Source organism: Trachemys scripta, chromosome 6 (assembly GCF_013100865.1).
Source record: "Trachemys scripta elegans isolate TJP31775 chromosome 6, CAS_Tse_1.0, whole genome shotgun sequence".
In the NCBI taxonomy this organism is placed as follows: domain Eukaryota; kingdom Metazoa; phylum Chordata; order Testudines; family Emydidae; genus Trachemys; species Trachemys scripta.
Genome location: NC_048303.1, coordinates 41,173,354 through 41,191,474, shown reverse-complemented (window position 1 = coordinate 41,191,474; position 18,121 = coordinate 41,173,354). Strand labels below are relative to the sequence as shown.

The 18,121-nt window shown below is 39.9% G+C and overlaps 1 protein-coding gene across 1 annotated transcript in view; it reads left to right on the top strand.

Moving 5' to 3' along the window:
• JMY (junction mediating and regulatory protein, p53 cofactor) overlaps positions 1-18,121 on the top strand; it is a 138,835-nt gene that overhangs the window by 106,930 nt on the left and 13,784 nt on the right. Inside the window, exons 7-9 of the mRNA XM_034773142.1 lie at positions 2,007-2,093; positions 11,442-11,537; positions 13,291-13,843. Coding sequence (XP_034629033.1) covers positions 2,007-2,093; positions 11,442-11,537; positions 13,291-13,843 — 736 coding nt within the window. The remainder of the gene's footprint in view (positions 1-2,006; positions 2,094-11,441; positions 11,538-13,290; positions 13,844-18,121) is intronic.

The following is an 18,121-nucleotide window of genomic DNA, read 5'->3' as shown; positions in this document are numbered from 1 at the left end:
TTCTTACAACCAAAGAAAGGGCAACTGTACTAAAAATAAAGGCTGAACATTTAGTCATCTTTTCATGTTTGTGTCTTTTATCTTAGACCTTGAATTTCTCTCTCTCTCTCTCTCTTCAGGGCTTTATTTAAGTTTACCCCAATTTTAAAAGTTATTAAACGGAAGTGGATAATTTGTAAATTCAGACCTGCTCAAGTAACATCAGAGCAACATTCTAATGAGCATCTCAAATTTAAAAGGTCTTATTTTAATAGTTCCAAATCAGAGTTTTTATTTAGATATAAAGAAATAGAGTCTAAAATATTAGAATGGGTCATTTCTTGATCACTAGAAAGTGAGTTCACTATAGGTTTTATGCTAATTGTTTACTTGCCTGACTCATTAGAAACGTCTTTCATTTTTGTTGTTTCAAATTGTTTTGATTGTCAGCTCTTAAGTGAAACGCCTTTTTTGGTGCATTTGTCTGAGAAATTATCTGTAAGTATAGTAACCTTTGTCATTTTCTTTCTCTGATTTCTCTTTTCTCCTCATCGTACTAGTCACAACTTAAACTATATTAGCTTAGAAATGCAGTACCTTGCCCCAAAAGTTACAATAATCTTTTAACCAAGGTAATAGGTTTGAGAGAGAACAAAACAGAGATTAACTAACATTAAAAAAGTCTCAGCTTCTGAAAGTCATTTATCACATTCTAAATTTATTGTTGTTGTCTGCAAAGTTTAGTTTATAGGAAGCTTTTGCTGCCTAGTGCCTTTATTTTATGGATAAATAGAGGATTCAAGTTTCCAGTCCTATTAATCAGGCATTTCATGACCAATGAAATGATTAAAAATTTAAAGTGTTAGTATATACCAATAGAAACTGCTATGGCTAAAATTGAGAAGGGTATTCCATTATAAACCTACATTCTTCTTTGAGTATTGCCTGCATGTATTTCCAGGTGGGTGTCTGCTCTTTGAAATTTTTCAGATAACATTGCCAGTTGAGGCTGGACACAAACTCTGCCTACCTCTGTGCCCACCACTATCCCCACTGGTCCTCTTTGAGGAGAATGTAGCATTTTTCCCTTTTTTATTTCTATTGTAAAGGATTTTCCTTTCTTCTTAAAGTTCAAGAGTTAGTGTTAGGCTTCTGCCGTATTTTTGGTCTCCATTAGACATTTTGATTTCTTTGTTTTCTTGACTTAATTGAGCCTTCCTAACACCACTGTAGGTGTCTGTTGATTGATGGCTGAGGTCAAATCAACTATCTTTGATGATGCCTGTGATGGTTCAGGCTTGTCTACTTGGCTTGTCTGTAATGGATGAGCATCCTTAGTGACTCTTCCCCCTTAGGGAGGGGCATAATCCAACTGGAGTTTGGCTAAGTTTACAATATTGTGAGAACTTCCTGTAATTAATGTGAAGTAACTCTGTGTGTGTGTGTGTGTGTGTGTGTGTGTGTGTGTGTGTGTGTGTAATGTAACACAGTAAGTGTAATGGCTAAAGAGCCATTTTTTCATCAGTTCTTTAAATTAGACATGTCAGAAATGACTCTTGGAAAATAAGGTGCAGGTGCAGAAATGTAGATACAATAGCATCCACGTTTGTGTGTGCCGTCACCAATTACACATGGAAATTAGGAATTTGCACTTGCGAGTTGCCAGTTGTCTAGCTGAATACATAATTATCTAATTTTGCTTGAATGCTAGCAGTCATTGCTCACGTCAATTAAAATGGAGTTGCATGAGCAGTTGTGCACTCTCAACTTTTTGAAAAGTCCATGAGTTGTGCTACATCTGTAATGGTTTTAGACTTGGCTAGTAGCTGCTACCTATATATGCTCTGGTAGTCAACAACAGTGTTAACACAGTTGTTTAGGTTTTGTGTTTTTATTCAAAAGTTAAATTAGATTATTAGATGATGACTGCTTAAACAATTTTACTTTTTAATGTAAAATATTACAGTATGCCTTTATAAGTTGATATTTGGAATGTATATTTTATAGATAATATTTTCTCTCTACAGGAGATCTGTATTGCAAAGCATAATGAAAAGTTCCAGCAGCGCCATCAGAGTGAAGAGAAATACAGAATGCATCATACTGTGCAGCTAGTGAGTTTATGCTCTGTTATTGAAATTAGCCTTTGATTCATTTTTTTTATATCCCTCGCCATGCATTAATTAGAGCAGTGTTTTCAGATGGTTTACTATTTTGAACAGTTGGCATATAACCTGGAAACTTTGGACAAAGATGAGTAAGTAGAAGTGCAAGATAAGATATCTTCTATTTTTGAAAGTAAAACTGATGCTGTTAAACTAATGACTCCCGCACAATATTGGGGGTTATTTATTCTCTTTTACTATAGATCAGGGATCTCAAACTCAAATGAACATGAGGGCTACATGAGGACTAGTACATTGGCCGAAGGGCCGCATTACTGACACCTCCCCCCCCCACTCCACCCCTTCCATGAGGCCCTGCCCCTGCCCCGCCTCTTCGCACCCCTTCCCCGAAATCCCCACCCCAACTCCACCCCTCCCTGCCCCCAGGGGGTACAGGAAGGGTGTGGGGTGTGGTGGGGGCTCAGGGCAGGGAGTTGGGGTGTGAGGTGCAGGAGGGGTGAGGGGTGCAGGAGGAGGTTGGGGTGCGGGATGCGGCAGGGGGCTCAGGCAGAGGGTTGGGGTACAACAGGGAGTTCAGGGCAGGGGGTCGGGGTGTAGGGTGCGGCAGGGGGCTCAGGGCAGGGGGTTGGGTGCAGGAGGGGTGTGGGGTGTGGCAGGGGATTGGGGTGCAGGAGAGGGGTGCAGCAGGGGGCTCAGGACTGGGGGTTGGGGTGCAAGAGGGGTGCAGCAAAGGGTTCAGGGCAGGAGTCGGCTGCAGGAGGGGTTCAGGGAGCAGGCTCTGGCCCGGCGCGCACTGGGGGCAGGGCAGGCTCCCTGCCCTGCCCTGCCCTGCCCTGCCCCCGCGCAGCTCTGGGAAGCGGCCAGAAGCTGGGGGAGGAGGGGCATAAGGGTCTGTGTGTTGCTGTTGCTTCAGGCACCGCCTCCAGCAACGCCAGACAATCGTTTCGTGCCTTTTTTCCAGGGTCCTATCCACCGGACCTGCTCTCCCAGTCGGCATTCCTGCGCGGTCGCACCTACCCCAGCCTGCCCCTTGCTCCCATGGCTCATGAAGCCTGGACAGTAGTAAGGAGCAGTTCAACTTGTGGAATGACAAATACAGAACGAAGGATTGCACTCTATGGTCCACATTAATGTTATTTCAGAGTCCTAGATAGCATTAGTCCCTATAAAAGGCATCATGAAAATTTCCCCCCCACCCTAACAAAAATGTTAATTTATCAGAGCAGCTGAAAGGATAAGGAACCGGGACGAGAGAGCGCTTCCATATTATTTAACTCATAATTGATATAATTCAAAGTAAAATTTAACAGTGCGGTCTGTTCTAAGACTAAAAATGCAGGAGGGTAATCAGAAAAAGGAACAGTGACCTGTTTCTGCCCGGTTTCGAACTGGTGATGTTTTGTGTGTTAGGTGAACGTGATAACCACTACACTACAGGGGCTTCTCTTCTTTTGCTGCAGACTTTGCCGAATGCACAGGAATGTTTTCTCTAGCTACAGAAACTACCTAATGCAATGTCTATATCTATGGCTTTCCTGCTCACAAAGCGGTCATGCCCCCGCCCAAGGCTGACACAGCGACCTGGCTCAGGCAGGATCGCTAGCGAGGCATAATACTTTTGCTGTTAAGCAACCACAGCAATTCTTTCCTGGCCTCTGCCACTGAATGCCTCCATGCGTTACGCTCTGCCCTATCAGTGCGGGAGGACTGCATGAGCTTGGAAAACATGTAATCGCGAGTGCAGTTTTTTTGCCTTCTAATCTGCGATAACCTCAGGGACGGAGATGATAGGGGGAACGTAGACACATTCTGGGGGGACTGCATGGTCACCAGTGCTGCTGAGTTCGCCACGCTGGCCAAATAGGAAATGAAATTCGAAAGTTCCCAGGGCTTTTCCTGTGTAACTGGCTAGTGCATCTGAGTTCAAAGTGCTGTCCAGAGCAGTCATAATGGAGCACTCTGGGATAGCTCCTGGAGGCCAGTACTGTCGAATTGCATCCACACTACCCCAAATTCGACCCGGCGATGTCGATTTCAGCGCTAATCCCTTTGTCAGGGGAGGAGTACAGAAATTGATTTTAAGAGCCCTTTAAGTCCAAAAAAAAAAAAAAAAAAGGCTTAGTTGTGTGGATGGGTGCCGGGTTAAATTGATGCAACGCTGTTAAATTCAACCAACCTAAACTCGTAGTGTAGACCAGGGCTGTGTCTGTGTGGAGAGCTTTTAAAAGAAATTAAACCCTCGAGAGTAAACCGCCTCTGGGGAGCATTTTTCTCTTAAATTAAGACAAAATTATATTGTTTCCCAAAATTACAGTAAGTTTACTCTTAGTATCTTATTAGATACTAAAACTGTTTATGTATGAGCAAAACAATTTGTTTGAGGGCAAGTGGGACTTGTTCAGTTATTAATAAAAACCAGTCAGTTTTATAGATGGTGATAGTAAACAATCTAAGTTAAATCCTCGGAAATCAACAAAAAATATGTAAATTAGCTATTTAGAAAAAGCCATGAAAGGAGCTGTCTTGAAATAGACCAGTTACAAATATCCGCAATCTTAAATCCACTATTCTTCTGTTTACCAATGTTTAGTCCCTGTCCCCTCTTTGAGAATACATGGTTTAACCATCTTGTAATTAACAGGAAAAACTGTTAATATTTTAAGTTACAGCAGCATTTTTACATCCCAATAAAATCATTAAGAGTTTCTTAAATCTAATCACTTGGCAATGTTTTAGTTAATGTTCTCTCACCAAACCATGCTGAAATCTTGGTGAGATGTGGTTGTTTCTTCTTGAGTCTTCTCTTTCGTGGCTGTCTGTGGTAGCTTGCTTGTAGAGATGGGCAGAATGAATTATATTGAGTACCATGTTTGAGCAGGGTAGCAGAGGGTGTGTTTTATACCCTTCTTCCTATTTTCATAAAATTATAGGAAAACATCTCTTTCAGATTTATTTAGATTCAAAGTTGGTTGCTGTCACCCCTTCACTGTTTGATTACTTCCATGGTTTGTCCTTAGAAGGCCTCTTCATCTTATGACTATGTAGTTTGTTAATGTATAAAGGTATTGGAGTTCAGCAAGAAATGAAATTGTTTCCAGAAAGTCTTCCTGTTTTTATAGAAAAGTTTTTTTTGTTTTTGTTTTGTTGTTGTTCTCAAAACAAAGTCTTTGGCTTAAACAGTTATTAATGAAGTTGTTGATTCTATGTGACAATTTTTAGAAAGATGATGATTCTTGTCTTCTTGAATTGGGTGTGAGAATTCCTTGAGTACTGCCATTAATTAATTATTTTCCCCCTGAATATAAATACCATATACTTTAATAGCTTCTTACATTAGTGATTAGTTAGCAAGGTCCATCTTGGTACATAAAGCATTTTACCATTTATGTAGCAATGATATTAGGAGCTTAGCATTTGGTTAACGTATTTGCAAGTATGCATCTCAAAAACATTTAAGAAATAAAGAAAGGTTTAAAATATTCCAACTACAAATGTTTTTTCCTGGTGGTTTAAAGAGTAGCCGAGGTTTTTCATAGTATAAACTCTTAGGGGTAATAAACATGGGTTCATGGTTAAGGAGTTATCTTCCTGGAATTTGCTTGTCGTTGGGAGACAAACAGAAACCTCATGGAATTTCTTTGATTAGACTGAACATTTTGTGACATATTAAGTTTAGCTAGTTATATATTATTATTTTCACGTATTGTGGCTATAACCTGCTTGTAGCTATGTCTTATTAGTCAGTAAAGATGCAGACAAGTTTGTAATGACCTATCATCAAAAAATTATAATTTAATATGATTTTCCATCAATATTGAGGTCTCTCTGGTACAGTATCTTAAGTAAATTGCAAGAAACAATTGCAAAGAAACAGGTATTTTTCTTCCAGTTAGGCAAGACTGGCAAATTATGGTGGTCTATGGATATGAAGTAGTATCACTGCCATTAACTGCTGAAAGGTTATTTTGCAAAAAGCAGTGAAATAATATAACTTGGAAAAACTTAGGAAGGATTTCTTTTATATTTAAACAGCCAGTGAATCTTGTCTTGTAGTCTAGTTACATTAGGGTTTGCAGCTGTTTTTAAGTTGGGCACCAAATGCAGTTAGTCAAAGGCTGTTTATAACACTGTATCCATCCATCCCTGATACTTGTCACTCAGAAACCCATCTAGAATTGGCAGTGAGTGGTGCTATCTGAACAATAGCTTTCCACCACATTAATTCCAGCCATGCCAAACAACTGAACCTAATGTGGGTTGGTGAATCCACTTACTTACAAACTTCATCACAATTATATTTCAGTCACATTGGCATGTCCACAGTTACCATCCTCCATAGCAATGTGTAACTGGACATTGAGAATCCTGGGTAACTATCTCATACTTCCTCAGCTACAGATGTTAGGGATGACATTATAGGCACTTTCCAAAAAGTCACTTTTTACCTAGTATTAAATAAAACAATATGTAGTCCCAGAATCTCTCAGCTGTATACTTCATGGCATTGTTTCCCTCCCATCACAGAGGCTGTATTAGCTGTTTAAATTGCCTTATTTCTCACACCATTCCTGTTAGATGGGGTAATTTTTTAAAACTCCTTGTGGGTCTTGGACACTTGTTTATATTTAAATATTTATATTTAGTAATAATACTTGGGACAGAGATGCACCACAATCCAAATAGTCTCTTCACTGTCAAACGTTGATTGAAGTGGTAGAAGTGGACACATTTTATATCATACATGTATAATAAACTTGTCCTGAGATCATGTTTCATAATTTGCATCATGAAAGGGCTGCATGTGAAATATCACTTATGAATTTATATAATCTTTCAAGAAATTGCTAAAATATTAAATTTCACTCTGACAGTGAAATTTGATAGTTTAGTTCAGCTTTTACTATAAAGAAAAGGACTCTGGTATGTCAAGTAAATTAATTTAATGTTTTATTCAGCATATCCTGACATACTGAAATCAGTTTTCCTTGTGTTTCTTGAAAGCTACATTAAGCTTTAAAGAGCTTAACAGTGTTGCCATCTCACATGATTTTTATCACAAGTTTCTCACTACTTGCTGTTTTTTTCATAAATCCCTAGCTACTAGAGTCAGTGATTATGTGAGAATCTCTGCATTCACATCACAATCCATCTGGTCCACAGGCACTTTCTGAGGTTGATGGTAGGAAACCATTATTGACAATACAGGGTTCTACCATTTGGACTATCCGCAGCTCCCAAGGTATTCACAAAGTGCCTAACTGTCGTAGCAGCCTACCTCAGCGCACCTGAGGCAGACCTTCAGAGCCTCTTGATGTGACCACCCATAACCTTGCCTCTAATTTTGGATCTGATCTCTCAGAATCTTGCGAGGCTTCATCTGGCGGCATGGATGCTGAATGGTTAACTTCCTCAGGGTGTGGGGGAGATGTTACTCTGACATGCAGAACTAAAACACAGTAGAAAGTATTCTACCAGGTTTACATACCCAGTAAAAGCAAAGATATTTTTCAAATTGGCGCTACAACATCTGTCACCATCAAAATCTCAGATTCTTACTATTCAGGACTACTTATTACACCGTAACAAATTAGGGCTTTGATTAAGCTCTCTGCAAATACCCTTAGCAGCCATCTCTTCCCCCGATACTTGGATCCTCAGTATTCTTTCACCCAGTGGTGAAGAGATTTATGAAAGGTTTAACAAAAGTTTTTCCTCCAGCAAAAGACCCTGTTACAGTTTGGGATTTAAATCTAGTTCTGTCAGGGCTTGTGTGCTAACGCGTCAAACCCTGGGTCACATACTCTTTTCCAGCGCAGACTTCCGGGCTCAGGCTGCAGCCCAGACTGTAGGACCTGCGAGGTGGAATGGTTCCAGAGCTCGGGCTGGAGCCTGAGCCTGGAAGTCTGCACTGCAATGAAACAGCACTGGCAGCCCAAGTCGGCTGGCACAGACCAGCCGTGGGTTTTTCTTCACAGTGTAGACATATCTTAGTGACTACCTGTGAAAAATGTGGTTTATGTGACTTGTCTAGCATCACACAGGAACTTCATGACAGAGGCAGGAATAGAATCCAGGTCAGCATTCAGCTGCCTTAACCATGAGACTGTTCTTTCTCTTACTGCAGTCCTCTGCCTGAGCTTCCCTCTTCCTCTACAAGTGAGGCAGGGGATCCTATCAATAGTCTCCTTCACTATATAACCCTGAGTCATTCCCAGAACATGTCCATCCTGTGCAATGAACAAGGCAGGGGCCTGTGGAAAAAACAGTATGTGATCCTGTAATTAAAGACTGTATCATATTGCATAAGTAAAAGGGGGCTGAATCCTAATTCTGGCATATATCAACTTTTGACTGTTTGACTTTTCAGCTTTAATGCTCTGTTAATGTAATTTTTGCATGTAATTTCCTCTGTGTTTAGAAAAGCAAACCAGAAAAAATCAAATGCCATTATGTGGCTTATATTGATGTCCACGTGGGTCGTCAGAGTTGGAACTTCTAGATCCATCATGCAGATCTCTGCCATTTGAGCTTCTGGAATAACTAAGAGCAGTAGTAGGTTGCCATCCTCTATGTGGACACACTGGAGAGGGATGAGAGACACTTTGCCGGGGGTTTCCCAGACATTGCTGACAGCAGAGGAATAGTGAAACTCAGGAATCTTGGGTTCTGTTCCAGGCTTTGGAAGGAGTATTTTCTTGTGGGCACAGACACCTCTCTCTCTCTCACCTCACCCCTCCTCATCTCACCCCAAACTTGATGTCTTCTGTCCTGGTCCCTCCAAACTGTCCCAGTCCTGTCTCTTTCCTGCCTGGGGCTCCTTGCTCTAGCCCCCTACACCTTGCTGTCCCAGTCTGTCTCCACTCCTCACGGTTTTCATCCCATTCTCAATCTCCCTGCCCAGCCAGTCCCAGTTCGCCTCTGCACTCTAGCTCGTTGGCTGATCTCAGTGTCCTCTCCATCCCTGGACAACTGGTTCCCAACCCCTCATCCTCATTTCCCTCATTGGCTCCCAGACTCCTTCCTCCCACCAAATCCCAGTGACAGTTTCTATTCTGCTCACTTCCCCCCACTCTCCTCCATTCCAAATTGATTCTTTGCATTTCTTCCTCTCCCCCACCTCCAGTCTGGCTCTTGTCCCCTGTGCATTCAAGTCAGGTGGCTTCCTCCTCCATGCTGCATGGGTACCAGACAAGGGGCATTATTGAGAGTATAGAAGAGAGAAGCCCCCCGTTGTCATTTTTGCTGCCCAGCCACTCCAGCCAAGAATAGCAGCAGTTGCAAGGAAGGTCCAGCTCTGCCCCTGTAATTCTGGTGAAGTATGCTCGGTGTATGCACAGTCTGGTCAGTACTAAGAACTGAGAGGCTCGAGCATGCTTGGTGAATATTCAGGGAGTTTAGCTACTAAAATCTAAATCTCTAGAATTTGTGCAGTTTATTTTCATAGACTTATAACTTGGCCAAATTTTGATCAGTTTTCTCCAGGATGGCAAAAGCATCTCTCTCACACAAAGGCCAATCCCTGCCAAATTTCAGGTACCCACTCCAAAGCCTGGCACTAACACTTTTCATAGACAGAGTTGCCAGAATCTTTTAACATGGGCAAAATAATATTTTTCCCTTGCCTAGTTCTCAGAAATGTATAAACTGTTCTGACTAAAACACCAACAAATTCAGCATGAGTTAGATACCTAGTATGGAAAACTTCAGCACAAATGGTAAAAGTTTGGCAAAGTTTTTTTACAAATAACTGAAAACAAAGTCTTATAATGGGAGGTGTTGGCCAACCTTCAAAAAGGCAGTGCCACCAGTTCCTCCTGTAATATTTGTATGAATTAATTGGTATTTCTGTTTGTGCTTGCATTGTCTTTTGGCAGTCACATATTGAGGGATAGCATATTGGGATTGGGATTGAGGGAGTTGAACTGCTTCCTCTCATACAAAATTTTGCAATATGTATCTTCACAGTTGTCAATGCAAATACTTTTATCGGGGGGAGGAGAACGGGACCAAACCTACTTTATCTTTAATTTGACTGCAACTGGGTTTTAAAAGAATTCTTTTACACCAGAAAAAGTGAACCATTAAATTGATTCACTTTTCACAAGTGTGTAGACTGGGCACGTATCAATGTAACTAATAGTTTTCTGTTTGCTCATCATTTTTCTTAACCACCTAAATTCAGTTCTAAACATATGAAAGCAGGGGACCAATAGTCCAATCTGAGCCAAGGATGACATTGGCAATGTTGTGCAATCTTTCTCACACTTCTGTTAATGTAGTTCAGCCAGCATTTGCACTCCTGCTTTTCTAGTAGTGGACATCTAGAGCCAAAGGGGGTGGGGGAGGAATAGCTCAGTGGTTTGAGCGTTGGCCTGCTAAACTCAGGGTTGAGAGTGCAATCCTTGAGGAGGCCACTTAGGGATCTGGGGCAAAATCAGTACTTGGTCCTGCTAGTGAAGGCAGGGGGCTGGACTCAATGACCCTTCCAGTTCTAGGAGATAGGATATCTCCATATATTATATTATAAAGAATGTGTTTTGCTGAATTTTGTTGGCAAATTAAGATTATTTAGTTTTAGATCAGTTTTGTACCAGCATAAATTGAGAATAAATTTGAAACCTGAGGTCTCATTAGGGAGCCTTTAAATCCATTTAATCTTCCAACTGCACCAATTCCTTAATAACCTGTTTCATAGTCAGAATGTGAATGCCAAAGCACACTTGATTTTTTTAAGCAATTACTTTTTTAGTTGAGTTTAATTACTTAACATAGGATCTTCTAAACTGGATCGAACAGTGGCCCATTGAGTCCTATATGTTATCGCTGACAGTGACTAATATTGGCTGTTTCAGAGAGAGAGAGTCTGCAGTAAGCAGTTATGGGATAACTAGTCCCCAGGGGAGTATACTTCTAGCTCCCAAAAATTAAAGGTTGGTTTATGCCCTGAAGTTTGAGAGTTTATACACCTTTCAAAATTCTTAGAATCATAGAATATCAGGGTTGGAAGGGACCTCAGGAGGTCATCTAGTCCAACCCCCTGCTCAAAGCAGGACCAACCCCCAGACAGCTTTTTGCTGCAGATCCCTAAATGGCCCCCTCAAGGATTGAGCTCACAACCCTGGGTTTAGCAGGCCAATGCTCAAACCACTGAGCTATCCCTCTTGTTCAGTTTACTTTTATAACTCAGGATATTCTTGATATTCATATACATATCTAATCTTGATAAGAGTAGAATCCTGATAAGCTCTTGACCTCAACAATACCTTGAATTGGAATTCTTATGATGAATGTTGTTTTATAAATAGTAACTGATGTGTTTTTGATGTCCTTTCTTAGAAGCAAGAGCAGCTGCAAGATGAAGAGGAAAGAAAGAGCTCCTGGGTTAGTCAGGAGCGACAGAAAACACTGGACAGACTTCGCACGTTTAAACAGGTAACAGAAGAAATGACCACTTTTCACCATCGTGTAGCATTTATTTTTAAAAATACGCTTCAGTTATATTCTGGTAATACCCTGAGAGAGATCTGTTCTTCTTTAAATACTTAAAGCATTCATTTTGGGAATAGGTGTTAAAATTCCCATAGCCTAAGACTTAAGAGGAAATAAGGTACAGCATTAGATAAAGTTCTTTGGATATATTGTAGCATAGTTCTGTGCTTAACCTCCATCTTTCTCAGTTTCTCTTCTTAGTTACTTAATATTTACAGGAAAATAATCAGGAGCTGAAGCAGGGTCTTTCCTTTCCTTATAGATATAATCCAGGTGTTGTTTTACACATGTATTAGATCATGTGACCTGTTATTTGCATTACCATACTTCCTAAAAGTCCCTGTCTCAAAGAGCTTACAGCCTAATACCAGACAAGAGACAACAGATGGATGCAGACGAGAGTACAAGGAAATGACACAATGTTAACTCCTTTTAATGGTTCCTGGCCTATGCATCTAAGACTGAACAAGTAATAACATTGGAGAATTTCTATTATTAGCAAGAAATCTTGTTTAGTAGTGATATAAAAATGAGTCTTTCCATCCGAATTGCTTGCAAGGCTGCTGGAAACTTACAGCTTCTATATACTAGTAAATTCACACATTGAAGCAATGGGATATTAATCAAGTCATTAACGGCTACATTATGTATAGTATATCCATATGGATAGGATCTGTATAGCTTTGTAAAAATGTTATGTTTTAAGTCATTTGTGGTAATTTAAAAAAAAATACACATTGGGCCCAGTTTTCAAAAGCAGCCTTTAATTTCACCTTCAACAGTTTGTATAAACAGTTGCAATTTGCAAGGACACAAACTGGGGGTGCAAATGTATAAGCCAGATTAAGACCACTTTGAAAGCTCATCTTTGACAAAAAATTCTAGTATTTGGAGTGCCAGTAGAAGAGAACTACTGAAAAGTGTTGAAGGTTTTCTTGTTGTCTGAGTAAGTAGTACAATGCTGCATTTGAGATCAGCTCATCGGACCTGCTGGCCTGAACATGCTCCAGTGCAACTCACTGGCCTGTTTTATGGGGGGAGAAGGAAGATTGTATTTTTTTATGTTCCAGGAACCATTAATTTAGATGAAGAGTCTGGTTCTTGGAGAAGTATGATGTCTGTCCATTTGCATCCCTGAGTTGACTTAAGCACAAAGATTGAGTTGACCAAGACCTCACAGTGAGACAGTGGATCACCCTTGATTAGAATGTAGGATTTTTCTGCCATTCTGGTCTTTGCTGTAACCAGTAGTTACATAAAGAGGAGAGAAGATGACTGGGATGTGCATGTCTATCACCACCTGGTATGAATTAGGGGAGGAGAAGGTGGAGGTTTGCAATATGTGGAAGTCATAATCTGGGAATGATGAATTTACATGTTTGCAAAACATTAAACTATGACATTCCTTATATATCTATATCTATCTATAGCTATATCTATATATCTATATATATCATGGTACACCACTGTGCTGCCATATGCTGGCACATTTTATTGAAATGTGTTTTTGAAAATGTACTGCAGTGCAAGAGACCTCCTATGTAATTCCAGTGCAATACAAAAGCAAAGTAAAGAACAAAAATATTAAAGTGAGTTTCCTTGTCACAAAGGCAAAATCACCTGATCACAGTTCTTTAGTTTCTAGTATAGTATATTGCATACACTTATCTAATTTTAAATAACTGTTTCCTTTTAGCGGTATCCTGGGCAAGTAATACTTAAATCAACCAGACTGCGACTGGCTCATGCAAGAAGTAGTAGTACACCCAGCTCAGTGCCCTGTGTAGATCAACCTCAGTCTCTACCAGTAACCACACAGATCCAAAAGAAAACTGAGGAGGTGGAATCAGGAAAAGTAATCCAGCCTTTCCAAACCCAGGAGCCCAGAAGCTTAGAACAACTTGAAGAAAGTTCGTTACCTCCCAATGGCATTACCTCTGAACTGTCTCATCATGCTACTCCTCCACTTCTTGCCAGTAATGAGCTTCAACCAGATACTGTTACTGTAGTTCCACATCCGCCTCCTTTGCCGCCACCACCACCGCCACCACCGCCGCCTCTGCCTATCAAGGAAGATTCTACTGACTCCTTAGAGAAAAGGGACAGCCCTGTTAAACAGGAGAGTGAGGATACAGGAGTCACACAGTCTACCACTGTCCCATCAGCACATCTTTTTGATAGCAGTCAGTTAGTCAGTGCCAAGAAGAAACTTAAGAAGACAGATCTAGAGGGTTTACAAAGGAGGAGAGGTAATATTTTTGTTTATATTTATTTAAACATAATTAACTGCTAAGGAATGTACTTGTCATTTTGTTTCCCCCTTTTTTGATTGCTGTGTAGAAAAGGGTATGTTGGATTTTATGTATAAGTAGCAATGCAACACTTGTTCTAATGCCCTCGACTGAAAAGTTTGGTGAACTCATGTGGTGGGAATTTGTACTGTAGTGTATGCTGTTGATTCAGTTATATGTAACTCCACATAAACTGCAAATTGCACTTGAGGATGCAGTCAGTTTTTCAGTTGACAGACATTATATAACAGACGTCTTTAGATCAGATATGGGTGCAAAAACTTCAATTGCAGTACTTACCTTATCTGTCTCATCCTGCCACCTTTGTGTATCCTTTCTCTTTCCACCAACCCAGTTGGTGTTGGCAGCTTTGAATAACCACCACAGATTGCTAGTTAGAAATTGAATAAATATTGAAAAATAGGTGATGAATTTTAAAATTTTAGTACTTAATTTTCATTGTTTCCTCTGGGAAGCATGGGAAAATAGTCTTTCCATACCAACTTGGGATGGAATCCTTGCTCCAAGAAGTCAATAGGAGTCTTCCCATTGACTTAAATAGAGCCAGGATTTCACACTTTGTCCTTTTCATTTAGCAAAGTTTGATTTCTAAAATACCTACCCTTTTGTCTCTGTGCCAATACTGTGATTTAATTAACCTTAACTAAAAGTGGGCTGAGAAGTAGTCACATGTAAGTGAAACTCCTTTTGTGCCTCATGCATAGAGCTATGGTAGTGACTCCATGGAGCCTTTATTTGCAATCCTTATTGTTAAGCACCTAACTCCTTCCAAAAAAAAAAAAAAATCTTTTGAAATTTCTTGTGGTGAATGAGACCACAGGATATTTTGAGTCTGAAGTAGATTCAACAGTCCATTTTTTTTGACTCACATGACAAACATTTTTGTTTTCAAAAAGTGTTCTCCAGATTTGCCCATGACCCAAATCTGTAAAGTTCAAACAGATTGTAAGTTAAGTCTGAATGAAACTTATGCATTTGACCAATTTATACATTTTGGGTACAAATCTTTAATTATCTTCATTGTCAAAATTCCGTAGTGTTGCAAGAACTTCTAAATCTCCCTAGACACAAAGGTGTTGTCAGGTGTCTGACGTCATGGGCATGTCAGCACAGACTCTTCTTGAGGTTGATCAGTGTGTGGCAAAGGTGAATATTACCATTACCGTGATGCTTTTAACTACTTCTACCATCCACAAAAAAATTCTCTACTATTGTAAGCAGAAAAAGGCTCTGATCCTGCAAGGATGTCCGTGTGTGGAGACTCATGCACCTGGGCAGCTTTCTATTGAAGTCAGCTATGCCCCAGAGCTCTGCCTACATTAAACTCCATGCATGATTGGGGTCTAATATACCCATGTGTTTCTAGGTGGGATAATCCTTACTCTCTAGAATTCTGTTTTTACATTGATTTTAGGGATTGCAAAATCTGTGTGAAATGAAGAGTATAATTACGTTTGTTTAGTATTAATATGGAATTACACTAATGCCTCGGCAGTTAATTCTGTGAGTTTCTGTAATGTTGTCTGTTTTTAACTCCCTTTTTGGATTTTTCCAAAAACTTCTTTTGGCCTGAAATTCCTAGTGGTTGGTCTGAAACTAGAAAGGAAACTTTTGGGACAACTGAAGTATATTAGTCAAGCTTAAAGCAGTTTTTTCAATGTTTGGAAAATGTCCTCAACATTCTGATGCATTCAAACTGCTTGGCACACAAAGGTACAACAAATGTGTACATATAGGATCAGTTCTCTTAAGTTAGGTTTAAACATATTTCAGCTACTTTTGGTCAAACTCCGGGAGCATTATTGGGTCTAGTAAGACATTCCCGGCCAGATTTAGGGGCAAGTGATCGCCTGGGGTACCAGGCTCAGGGTGCTGTTTTTGTTGTTAATGACAAAAGGAAAAATAGAATGATTGAAGTAAAATGTTTCAGGTATTGCGTATGTGGATTGTTTTTTCACTAACCCCCTAGAGTGTTCTGGACCTTTGTAGAATCTTGTGGAACCTTGCAGACTTCCTGAGAACTACATTTTCCTTGAACCGCCTAGAATGTTGTCAGCTGTGCCCTTATGGGTATACAAGTGGAGGGGAGGATGCCGAAGATACTCCTCACCTGGGGTGCCATTTGGTCTAGGCCGGCACTGAAGACACTTACAGGTGTCACCCGGTGAAAAATATGATAGTTGATAGAGCTTGTAACCGCTGTCAGTTATTCACTAAGAGAAGTGTAGCAGTTACAATATATACACCATAGGACTTATTAGTTATACATTTTGCTTCTAGCCCTCTCTTGGTGAACTCAGTTGCTGAGTACTGTGCACAAGTGTGGACAAGAAGATGCCATACTCAATTTGTGGATAGTCAGCTGAATCAGACCATGCAAATCATCATGGGAATTTTAAAATCAGCACCTCTACTGTAGCTTTCAGTATTTGCAAACATCAAACCCTCAACCACTGAGATAGAACTACAGCACAAGAACTTAATTGTGCCAAAGGCTACCCAGAACTTCCCATCCAGCCAGGTTATAGATAACATACCCCAACAACACCTGAAATTGCAAAAACCACTATGGATCACATATGACCATCTCATGTCTCTGGATCCGGCCAGGGAATGGCAAAGTGACTGGACTGCATTTACCATTTCAAACAAGCACAGTATTACTGACTCAACAAGCCACTCTCCCATTTCAACCCTCCCCACAGACTTTAGATCACACTGAACCGCACCTGAACAATCATGAAAAGTGCAGCTATCCTTAATGCACAAGTGGAAAACCAAAGACTCCCCTTTTTGTGACTGCAGAGAGACCATTCAACACATCATAAGCAGATCAGATGACAAGCTTAGAATGTACCCTTATGTGTTTATCTTTAGAAAAATCTGAGCTAGCTTGACCAAATTTGGGCGGATTTTCACAGAGGAGGAGGGACTTCAAAAGGCATATCTCTGACACAAAACCCAAGTCCCTGCTCCAAAGCATAGCGATGCTAGACTTTTCTTACAAAAAGCTCACTAGGTTTTGTTTTTTGCCTCAGTCTTATTCTCAAAAGCAGCTAAACCATTTTGGGTGAAATTGAACTTGCGGCAGACACCCGATATGGAAATTATCAACCCAAATGCTTGGTTTAGTAAAGTTTATAAGCAACTGAAAACAGAACCTAATAATGGAAAGCATCAGGCAACCTTAATAATATGGGGCTACCAGTCCAATCTCTAATTGCATGTGTAATTTGATATCCAGTTATATATAAACTAGGGCTGTCAATCACAATTAACTCAAAACAAATTAACTCTCTTAAAAAATCAATCACGATTAATCACTGTTTTAATCACACTGTTAAACAATAATAGAATATCAATTTAAATGTATTATAAATATTTTGGATGTTTTTCTGTATTTTCAAATATATTGATTTCAGTTACAACACAGAATAAAAAGTGTACAGTGCTCACTTCATATTATTATTTTTTATTACAAATATTTGCCATATAAAAAGATAAACCAAAGAAACAGTATTTTTCAGTTCACCTCATACAACTATTGTAGTGTAATCTCTTTCTCAGGAAAATGCAACTTAGATATTTTTTTTTAACATAACCGCACTAAAAAACAAACCTATGTAAAACTGTAGAGCCTACAAGTCCACTCAGTACTACTTCTTGCTCAGCCAGTCTCTAAGACAAATGAATTTTACATTTATGGAAGATAATGTTGTTGTAGCCGCAATTGCAAATGCATTAGTTCAATTTGTGACTGAATTCCTTGGGGGAAAATTGTATGTCTCCTGCTCCATGGTTTTACCCGCATTCGGCTATATATTTCGTGTTATGGTAGTCTCGGAAGATGATCCAGCATATGTTGTTTGAGTTAAGAACATTTCATTGTAGATTTGACAAAACGCAAAGAAGGTACCAATATGAGACTTCTAAAGATAGCTATAGCACTGGATCCAAGGTTTAAGGATCTGAAGTGTCTTCCAAAATTTGAGCAGGATGAGGTGTGGAACATGCTATTGGAAGTCTTAAAAGAGCAACATTCCGATTCAGAAACTACAGAACCCGAACCACCAAAAAAAGAAAATGTTCTGTTGGTGGCATCTGACTCAGATGATGAAAATGAACGTGCGTTGGTCCACACTGCTTTGGATCATTATTGAGCAGAACCTGTCATCAGCATGGAAGCATGTCCTCTGGAATAGTGGTTGAAGCGTG